The sequence below is a fragment of the Oryza glaberrima genome, chromosome 9, assembly GCF_000147395.1.
Source record: "Oryza glaberrima chromosome 9, OglaRS2, whole genome shotgun sequence".
In the NCBI taxonomy this organism is placed as follows: domain Eukaryota; kingdom Viridiplantae; phylum Streptophyta; class Magnoliopsida; order Poales; family Poaceae; genus Oryza; species Oryza glaberrima.
Window position 1 is genome coordinate 13,620,459 of NC_068334.1, and position 10,422 is coordinate 13,630,880.

At 39.8% G+C, this 10,422-nt stretch overlaps 1 protein-coding gene across 2 annotated transcripts; it reads left to right on the top strand.

Moving 5' to 3' along the window:
* The first annotated feature begins 1,267 nt into the window (after nt 1-1,267).
* On the top strand, nt 1,268-10,137 carry LOC127784537 (uncharacterized). Of its 2 annotated transcripts, XM_052311866.1 has the most exons (16): nt 1,268-1,523; nt 2,899-2,989; nt 3,086-3,161; nt 3,261-3,345; nt 3,972-4,041; nt 4,875-4,944; nt 5,193-5,238; nt 5,318-5,369; nt 5,479-5,547; nt 5,702-5,907; nt 6,025-6,099; nt 8,112-8,181; nt 8,252-8,332; nt 8,601-8,680; nt 8,844-8,883; nt 8,977-10,137. In XM_052311866.1, the coding sequence occupies exons 1-16, from the start codon at nt 1,303-1,305 to the stop codon at nt 8,980-8,982; spliced, it is 1,338 nt and encodes a 445-aa protein (XP_052167826.1). In that variant the 5' UTR covers nt 1,268-1,302; the 3' UTR covers nt 8,983-10,137. The 2 variants fall into 2 exon arrangements, with proteins under 2 accessions (XP_052167826.1, XP_052167825.1); XM_052311865.1 differs by having other exon boundaries at nt 8,844-10,137.
* Nucleotides 10,138-10,422: the final 285 nt, after the last annotated feature.

The following is a 10,422-nucleotide window of genomic DNA, read 5'->3' on the forward strand; positions in this document are numbered from 1 at the left end:
TGTGAAAGTTATGTGCCTTTGCTGTTTCAGGATGCAACACAGGTGCTCTAGTTCTATTAAAAAAAAAAGGCAATCGGTCTTATTTTTTCGCTTATGTTATGCTTATCAGTTAAAATTTAAATTTTCAATCTTAAATTTAAAGTTGTTGTTAGGGTTTTTTCATCGAAGTTTATTTTTCAGCCTTTGCTTTTAGATCGCTAGAACATATATATAAATATTTTATTCACAAATTAATTTTTATTTATAAATATGTCGTTTGGCTTATTTCTACACCATTTTATGGGGCCGAGTGTGACACCATTTTATGCATACTCAGTGTCCACGAATGAGTGCTAGACATGTGACCATGCATTGGTTAATACTATTCTCTCTCCCTATGAGTCTTATAATATGAAACAGAGAGTATACGACAATGTGGTAGTACGCGAGTATCTGATTGATACTGAGAAAACAAAAGGCACTATCAAAGTGTCTTCTGATGATGACACAATTGACACTCACTACCCCATTTAGTGATGGAACTATCGTTCTTAGCCATAGATGCACTACCTAGAACATACACCTAATATACAAAATATATACAATGAATCCACACCATTCAACGCTCTACCCCATTTAGTGATGGAACTGTCGTTCTTAGCCATAGATGCACTACCCAGTAACATACTCCTAATATACAAAATATATACAATGAATCCACACCATTCGACGCGTACGTCGTGCACGCGCGCCGCCTGCCCTGCCAAGCGAGGCGAGGCGCGTGTGTTCCCCCTCTTCTCTTCATCACATGTGCTTCAAGTGGCAACGAGTGCATCATCCCTTTTAAGGAGGTCTCTTCTCCTAGAATAAGTAAGGTGGTACTAAACTCCATATGCATGTCATCCCATGAGGTGAGATTTTATGATTTTCCAGAATTAATCTTCGAGTGGGCTAAGGCCCATCCATTAATTCCAACACCTAATACTCATAAAGACAGATACACACCCCATAAGAATAAAGACAAATACCCAGTATAATACAAATAAGTAAATACTTACAGAGGAACAAATGAAAATGGTCCATATAATTTCACAATACTTTTTCTTAGGAATGGAGGAATCTCAAATGATTTTGTGCAAAAACTGATAAGTGAAGTGCAGATAAAGATAGATATTATCCTCCGTGGGCTTGACGCTGACGCGCACACGAGCGGAAGCCCACGGGCCCCCACATCGCTCTCCGCTTCCTCCAGATCACCGCGGCGAGGCCACGTCCACCACCACACACACCAGTCACATCTCCTCCCTCCGCACTCCGCACACGATGGCAATGGAAGCCGGAGCACCGCGGGGAGCCGCCGCCACCACCAGCGGCGGTGGCGGGGGCGCGCCGGAGGCGGGGGCGGAGCTGGGGAGTAGTGGCGCGCCGGTGACGTGGGGGCGGGTGTGGAGGGCGGGGCAGGAGGCGGCGGCGCACGCGCTGCTGCTCTGCTTCACCGCGCTCCTCGCCCTCAAGCTCGACGGCCTCTTCCGCGGCTCGTGGTGGTAAAAGCCGCCCCCCCCCCCCCCCGTTCCCCCCCACCCTCTCCCTTCGCTTCATCTAGCCCCGCCCCGCCCGCTAGAAATGCTCTCGCAACCTCGCGTTTGGCAATAATTGGATTGTGCTGGCTCGTTGTGGAATTGCGAGTTAGGAGTAGGTGCGGACGTGTGGTATATTCTATTGGTTATTTGTGCAATCGCTGCGCTTTTTAGTGATGGCGTTTCTTATTTTTTTAGGATATAATTGGATCCGATAGATGCATCGTGCGTATCTGATGGAATCCTAATCTGCATATAGCGCACGTCGTGCCCTTTTTGGTGCGATTCAGTCCTTCAGCTGAGCCACTGAGTGAGGTTATTGTTAACATCCTGTTGGGTTAATTTGTTGTTGTTAGCTGTTGCACATTATTCTGAGCAGGGTATGGAACTATGTTTTGTTTGTTTGTTTTTTTTTTTTTTTTTTGCCGGGCCCGGCTGAAGAAGGCCGACCAATTCCATCAAGGTTGTGGGAAACAGTTACAAGTTACACATTTATCGACGATGTGATGTCGAAAAACAGGGTCCAGCACTCCCAGCATGTAAAACTAAAAGAGACTATTCATTGTCATTCTTAAACACCCCAAATGGGTATGAACTCTTTGATGTCTTGTAATTGGCCTGCTGTGCGCGACTGGCCATTGAACACCCTTGCATTACGCTGCTTCCAAATTAACCAACAAACCAACATGAAGAGAGTGTCAAATGACTTCCTGTAGCTCGGCTGGAAAAACATCCTTGCCAACATCCACCACGCTCTTGCAGCTCGGCGTTCAGTTCACTGGGAAGCTGAAGAGGAATGCCTATCCAGCCTTTCAATATTCCCCACACCCTGTTAGTGTAAGATCAGGAGACAAAGAGGTGAATGCAGTCCTCATCAGCTACCCCACGTAATTGGAACTATGTTTTTTATACTTGGTTTTGGAGGTTTCCCAAAGTTGTCAAAGTTTACTGCATGCATTTTAGTATGAGAACTATTTGAGAAAGGGAGTAAATTTTGTTTTTGAGAAATGGACACTAATCTGGTGAGTGTGATTTGCCAGAAACCTTTGTGTGTTCTTTGTCTTTTTTTTTTTTTTGGGTGCGTGTGTCTCTTTGTATGTGACTGAATCATTGGCTACACAACTTATAGTATTGTGCAACATGGATATGGATGAACCAGTTAGTATGGCACACAGATAGCTCTACAGAGACTGGTATGGCCATTACAGGAAAACTAGGTGGCAAGTGGTCCTCTAAAGTTGGGTCCTGAATAACAATTGCATCTCATTCGTGCTTCATTGACTTGTTATGTGATACATTTGATTCTCTGCATGTTGGGATTGACAGAATGCTTGACCTGCAGGGTGCTATTCACCCCTCTATGGTTGTTCCATGCTGTTATTGCTCGATGTAGATTTTCGTTACCTGCTCCTTCATCACCACAAAGTTGTCAGGTAGATTCACTGCCTACTTTTCATTTTCATACCTTCATAGATTCTGAACTGTATACCTGACTAGCAGAAGGTTAATCGGATTATTAAACTGCACAGATGGCTTCCTGCCATTCCATTGTTGCCACACCATTGCTAGTTGCTTTTGAGCTGCTTCTATGTGTTTATCTGGAAGGTATTGATGGCAAATCCAAAGCTTATTGTGAATTCGTCTACCTTTTAAAGTCAATAGTTATTCACTTGCCATGCAAATGGTTCATTTCATCATTTTCAGGTCATGATGAACCTTTTATTGATTTAAAGCTTGTATTCCTTCCACTATTAGCTTTGGAAATCATTACACTTGTTGACAATTTCAGGTAATCAAACAGTGCTTCAGTGCAAATTTGCATAGGTTCTTACATATGTTTTTGGATATATGCCATATGGAGTTATGGATTATCAAAATGTTGCTCGTAGACATATCATGGCTGATATAATTGGTGTTGGGGAACATAAATTCAGTTCTTACAGAACGGTTGGTGTTCATTGGCCTAAATTTAACATATGAATTGCCTAACTGTACTGAGTACACAGTGCAAAATGATGAAATTATGCACCACAGTTTATTTCTTTTTTAGTTTTGACAAGTAATTTCTAATGTTCACCTCGTACTTCTCCAGGGTTTTAACTTTTGTGACTTCTGATTACCTACTCCCTAGCTAAGTACTATATTGTGATAATGCAATCTGATGAACTTTTCTTTTAGAACAGTTTGATTGTTAGTGATATAGCATGTACATTGTCACTCTGTAGAAATGCTACATCAACTTGAAGCCAGTTTGTGAAAACAGAGTCAGACTTATTTTGAAGAAACATTTGTTATTTTGTCATAAACTGTGCTGTAAAGAAAAGTTCAACTGTTTATTCGTTATAGAGTATACTTTTGTAAATATCGTTATATTTTTTTCTTTTTTTAAAACAATATATTATGTATTCTATATAGGATGTGTGGTGCACTAATGCCTGGACATGGAGAGACTATGACAGATGAAGCAATTTGGGAGAGGCTTCCTGTAAGTTATAAGACTACATTGCACTTGCAATTCTTTAACTTTCCACCATGTAAAGTGAGAACTTTAGCTCCAATACTGCTAATCAAATTATGTTTTACAGAAGTTATACAATAGATAGTTTTGTGTGGTTGCACTGGAGCCAATTATGGAGCTCCAATCAACTATGCATTATTTTGGTGTTTTATGTACTGTATTTAACCCTGAAGTCGCAACCTCCGCCTGCATGCAATTTTATTCCATATTCTCTGTTCTTTGTTTTCATGTGGGACAAGTTGCATATTCTCTGTTATGTTGTTCAGTGCAATTTAAAATTCAGGGGATACGATACCCTATCAATACACATTGACCAGATATAATATTATATCATAGCAATTTTTTTAGACCATAGGCCTAACAGCCTACTTTTATAGAAAAGCACTAAAGGGTAACAGAGTATTCAACGGGTTGCCAGTTTTACAAGTTCGCACACGAGACAGTTCAGTTAGAGCTCTAATAAAGCCAGCAAAATGAGGGTCTTTTGTTTGTTTTATTGTTTCCTACTACAAGGAACAGCCATCATAGAGCATCACACCTAACAGCCATCAAAGAGATCTATAGTTGTACCAATGTGCTATCTGACTTGCTATTGTGTATTTATATACTGCATAATTGAGTTTATGAGTATATGGAGCTGTAAATCTGTAAAATATACAAAGACCCTTGCTACAATAAAATCTTTGATATAGTAACAAGGGACATCATTGCTTTGAACTCTTTACAGATGAGAACTAGATTAATCTTATACAAACTTAAGCTGCATGTAGTCATTACTAACGACTTCCTATTTTTCTTAGCACTTCTGGGTTGCCATTTCCATGGTATTTCTACTAGCGGCTACTTCACTCATGCTTCTTAAGTTGTGTGGTAAGCATGCTTGTTCTCGTGGAGATATTCCTGAACCTTGTCACTGGCCTAATATATGCCGTTCTCCTTTGCATGAAATTAGCTGTTTTTTGTTTTCCGCACTATAGAGTTTTTGAGGACTAACATGTTTATAGAAATGAGTAGGCATAACCAACCTAAAGTAGGAACATCGAAACTCTTACTCATAACTCATGCGTCAGAGTTCCATGTAGAAGCTTTTCATAATCAGGTTATATTTTGTGCTACAGGAGATGCAGTTACTCTGGGGTGGTGGGATTTATTCATTAATTTTGGGTAATATTCTCTCCTTTTAAAATTAGGCTTGTAACCCCAAGGAATAATCCTTTGATTTCTTCTTGACATTTCTTTACAGGATTTCGCAGTGCTTTGGCTTTCTTGTCTGCACGAGATGGTCTAATCCAATGGTATACCAATAAATTGGATTTTTGTCTTAGATGAACAGAGACTGATACTGGAACAACAGTGTTCCATTTTACTCCAAAAGGGATACTGATTTAGACAAGCTATCTGCAGGACATTGGTGGCCCTATATTAATAATTCCTATTGTAATTTTTCAAGTTCTTCTGTGTATGCGCCTAGAGGTCTGTTGAACTCAATTTACTAAATAATGTTCTTTCCTTCAAAATTGTTTGGCAGACCCTGCTTTGCTATCCATTTTCCTGTTTCTGTGTTGATATATCATTAGTTCACAGCTTTTAGTCTAACTGACCATTGTTTTCTCTGGATCCTTTGCAGGGCACTCCATCTAACGCAAAATTTTTCCCACTCCGAGCTGTTTTCTTACCTATACTTTTGCTTCAAGTGACTACTGTATCGTTTGCTATTTGGATATTCTTTGAAAGGCTTGTTACAAAATTACGAGCTAAAAAGATCACTGACGGATATATTTCTATCTCATCAAAGATTGATGAATTGTTTATGATGATGCAACATGGTTCAAGGTTTTATTGCTATCCAGTATCACTTTAGTAGTTCAGGGCTCAGGCCAATTGCACATCTATTACAATACATAAAAGCTGGACATGGAATTCTCATTTGATGATTTTATTGCTGGGCAGGCTCATCGCTTGGTGGTCTATTGATGAAGATAGCAAAGAGGAGCAAGCTCATTTATGCTATGCAAATAATTCTGGGTAGGCTCTTCTAAATTTTCCCTAATTGCATCTTGCTTACGCTTATCATGACAGTACCCATATTCTTTCTTGACAGACATTTTTGTCGTTTCTTGAATGCTGTTGTTACTACTAGAAAGTGTAGGTTCTTGAAACTCAGTCTACCAAAAATTTTGAAGATTAGGAAGGAAACTATCAGCTTACTGAGGCTAGCCAAAAGTTGCTGTGGTGATGAATTGCAGCACATTCTAACTGTGCTCTGCTGAATAACAATCCCCCAACCACGGGACTCATCCACATGTTGCTGATAAAACTCTAGGCTAGTATGGAATTTTTTAATTATTTAAACCATTTTATTTTAATATTTTATAAATAAATTCTCTAAAATTTTATTTTTATAAATGAACCTTTTGGCCATGCCAGTTTTTACTGGCATGACGTCCGAATACTGTCACGACATCTTCGCGGGTGTGATAGCGCTGCCAGCGTGGCATGAATGACATCAACAAGCTGCCACGCCATGGATGTTGGTGTGGCTGGTGCATGTTGCAACGCCTAGAGTGTTGGTGTGACGAACCTTGAGTTGGCTGGGACAACTTGCTGAGAGTGCAGCTCATAAAAATGTCTCATAAAAAGATGTGCAGCTCTTGTTTGCATTAACAAAATAGATCGCAACTTGCATGAAGATCCTAATGTTATAAGTAACTGAATTATATTAGTTGTGATTCACTCCACAAGATAGCACTTACAAAACTATGAATCAGCGTAGTACAGATGATTACCAAATCCATTCCAAAACTCAAAAAAGCGATTATCAAACAATCTGAACACACTACCATGACGACGGAATTCCATTCATGGCGATAGGAAACCACCAAATTAAGAAAATATAGAACATTGTTATTTTGTAGATTAGTGTGGATATCTGTTTTATATATGTTGTGCATGCAGGGATATTGGGACTTGCCGTCCACATTATACGTGCATGTAAATAGTAACTTTGTATAATTGTGTATTAGTGCAATCTTGTCATTAACTAATTACGCATAGACCAAACAATGCATCAGGGGTTCACGCCAGCCAACGCCTAGTCTCGTCACACCAATGCTGTAGGCGTTGCAACATGCACCAGTCACGCCAACATCACTGGTGTGGCAGCTTTGCTGATGTGGCACTCATGCCGCGCTGGCTAGTGCTGTCACGCCAATAAGGATGGCGTGGCAGTATTTAGACGCCACGCCAATATTACTGGCGTGGCTAAAAGGTTCATTTTTAAAAATAAAATTGTAAAGAGTTTATTTTTAAAATATTAAAATAAAATGGTTTAAATAATAAAAAAAGTTCGTAGTATGCTACACACTTGCTTCTTCTGAGGACCATAGTTCCCTCCTGGACTGCCCAAAGGATCTTATCGTGGGATGTACTATGAATAGCTAGAGAACATAAGATGTTTGAGTCCAATGCTATATGGACACATGAAGTAAACTACCAACTCAACATCATGTTAACATCTATTTTGCCATATTGGTTTTGTGTTTCTTTCTTCGTTTGGTAGGGCAATGGGCTCAAATATTCCAGGAAATAACATCGTGGGGAAACAGATGGTTTTTGTCTGAGAGATTGAAGAGAAAAATGGCAAGAGTAAAGTTTAGAAGAACTTGTCATGTAGATCCGCATTAATCAAATTTGGGAGATCCCACATAACGTCAACTGCTCCAAAATATAGAAAGACTACTAAACTAAAACAAGTTTCTAGATACAACACAGTTTAATGTTAACCTTCCAGAGTTGCTAGGTCTTTCTTCATTACGAAAAAGTAACTTTTTTTGCATTTGCATTTAAAAGTACTGTGTACTTCAGTAACAAGGTAGCTTATCATTCATCATTCAACAAGCTATGCTTATCGCTTTAGATTAGAAGCACTAAGATAGGTAATCACTCAGGAATCAACAAGGTATGCCAATTACATTGGACGCACTGCAAATGCTTCCACGGTAGCTGAATTGTTTTATTACTTGGTCTTATCCATGCAGGTATAGTACCTTTTGCAGCTATCCACCAGAGATGGTAAAAGAGATGCCAAAGAAAGTTCTTGTCAAAGAGGTTGTTTTACTGTACATACAGTAACAGTTTCTTTATTTGCATTGGGCTAATTAACCACTTGCACTTTCAGGTACAGAGACTTCAATTAGCTTTGGGGGAGCAAACCAAAATGGCTAAGCTTAGTCAACAGCAGTGTGATAAGCTAAAAAATGTACTACTCATTTCCATTCTCACTTCTCAGACAAAGCATTCTACAATGTCCAATTTCAAATAGAGTGATACACAAGGCTCTAGGTTGATTTGGTTCTGTGCTGCACCTATATAATATTATTTCTAGTATTGCAGTTTGGAGTTTATTTTCTTTTAATATTGAATCATTATCATGAGTGGTAGGCTGTTAAATCTCATCCATAAAAGAGTTGATGTGCTTTTTCGATTTCAATTACTTTTAACAAGAACCTTTTTCTATATAAATACAGGAACAGATCCTATGTCGGATATGCTTTGAGAGAGACATTTGCATAGTTCTGCTTCCATGCCGCCATTATGTTCTTTGCGAGTAAGCTTCTTTGGCAATCACTGATTCATGTTGTTTCACATGTTATGTCGTCTGAAGCTTGCAAGGTGTATATATTTATGTATTATTGCAAGTTGCTACATGTTGGGTGTGTTTCTGTTTAACTGCAAGTGGAATTCTAAAGTTCTTTTTGTTGGCCCTGCAGAGCGTGCTCTGATAAGTGCCGGTCATGCCCAATTTGTCGAGTGAGTATTGAGAACAAGCTACCTGTTTGTGATGCTATGAGTTCAGCTGATTCAATAAGTGATACAGTCTAGATGTTCACATGTCGACCGCAGTTCTAGGAATTTATGTTACCTACTTCTCGAGCCAGCGAAGATGACCACAGAGAGGAAGACAAATTGTTTTGGCTATGGAATTCAAAGGAATGCTAGAATAAGTCTTTTGTGTCAGAGTAGGGTACAAGAAAATCAGAAGGCTTGCTCGCTAACCCACACATAACCCTGAGTGATATGACACAAAGGAAGCAAAAGAAGCGTGCAAGTTCTTGGAATCTTTTCTTGCATATGGTGCCAACATGAAAATCCACTTAAATCATTGAATTCTGAGGCACAATTCGCTAGTTCGGATGTTTGGTTTCCCATGTAAGGAATCTTACCTACTGAGGGCACAGTTAAGAAAAATCTTGTGCAGCAGGAACTTCAGATTGCTCCAGTTTCATGATTCATGGGTATATAAATTTGTGCAGCTCAGAGACCAAATGTTCTGAATCTGCATCAGTGCGCATACTTAGAAAAAGGACAATATGCTCTTATCTGCTCAATTGTATCTCCAATGATTAAGTTGAAGCATGAGGTTTCTCCTGGTCTTGTCAAATGATGAGGGTCGCGCATGTCAAATACACCATATGTGCACTTTTATGCTGTATATACTGGAAAGATCACCTTTGCCGTACGAGGATTCAGCTTACAAGGTCAACATTTGTGGCTACAGCCTTTTCGTTTCTTTGGTCACGTTGCTATGATTTGCCATGCCCTGTGGCCTGCAATGATCTACCTCTTGTGGAGGGCATGCTGCCTCACATCACATGGACATCCAATCCAATACCTGTATGCATGGTGCAAAATGCTTGCCAAGAAGTTGCCAGGTGCATGCATGCTTGCTCCGGGTGACACAAGATGTCACCCCCCCATTTTTTTCCCCTCTCTTTTTTAGTCCTTATCCATGTTGCTTTCATGTATGTGTAGGCCTCCTTTCTTCGTTGCTGTAGACCTTTGCTTTTGCCTTTTGGCTATCCTTTGTGTAATGGATCATATACAGAATTGTGACGGCAAGAATTTTGGCAGCATCGATCAACCTGTGGACTGATCTGTTCTGCTGAGCATTCAGCCACACATGTCCATTTTTGTTTAGGCAAGAGAAATTTGTTTTGGGAAAATATTCTCAAGATGCCCCAGCCCAGTGAATATATGTTATTCTTGAATTAATCAATTGATAAATCTGGCTATGTAGAGGATATCCTAAATCTATTCAGCTGCTTCTGCACTGTGTCCTTGTCTGAAAAGTCAAACTCCTGTCTTTTCTGAGACAAATCTGATTAATACATTTTGGGGGTGAGCAACCCATTGGCGACCGACAAGGAAAGGAGGTGAATGATCTAATCAGCCTTCACTGTTTGCTCATCTCGTTTGACAGTTGACACAGATGTGTTGTTATTTTCTCCTATGCGAAAGTCTCTCCAATCATCAGCAAATGTCGCTCAAGAACATGTGCACAGCGCAATA

Excerpts from the sequence above, each read along its gene's own strand:
- LOC127784537 (XM_052311865.1), top strand. The coding sequence starts at position 1,303 with ATGGCAATGGAAGCCGGAGCACCGCGGGGAGCCGCCGCCACCACCAGC. Across the intron at positions 5,370-5,478 it reads CGAGATGGTCTAATCCAATG|GACATTGGTGGCCCTATATT; the intron begins GTATACCAATAA and ends AGCTATCTGCAG. Across the intron at positions 5,908-6,024 it reads ATGATGCAACATGGTTCAAG|GCTCATCGCTTGGTGGTCTA; the intron begins GTTTTATTGCTA and ends ATTGCTGGGCAG.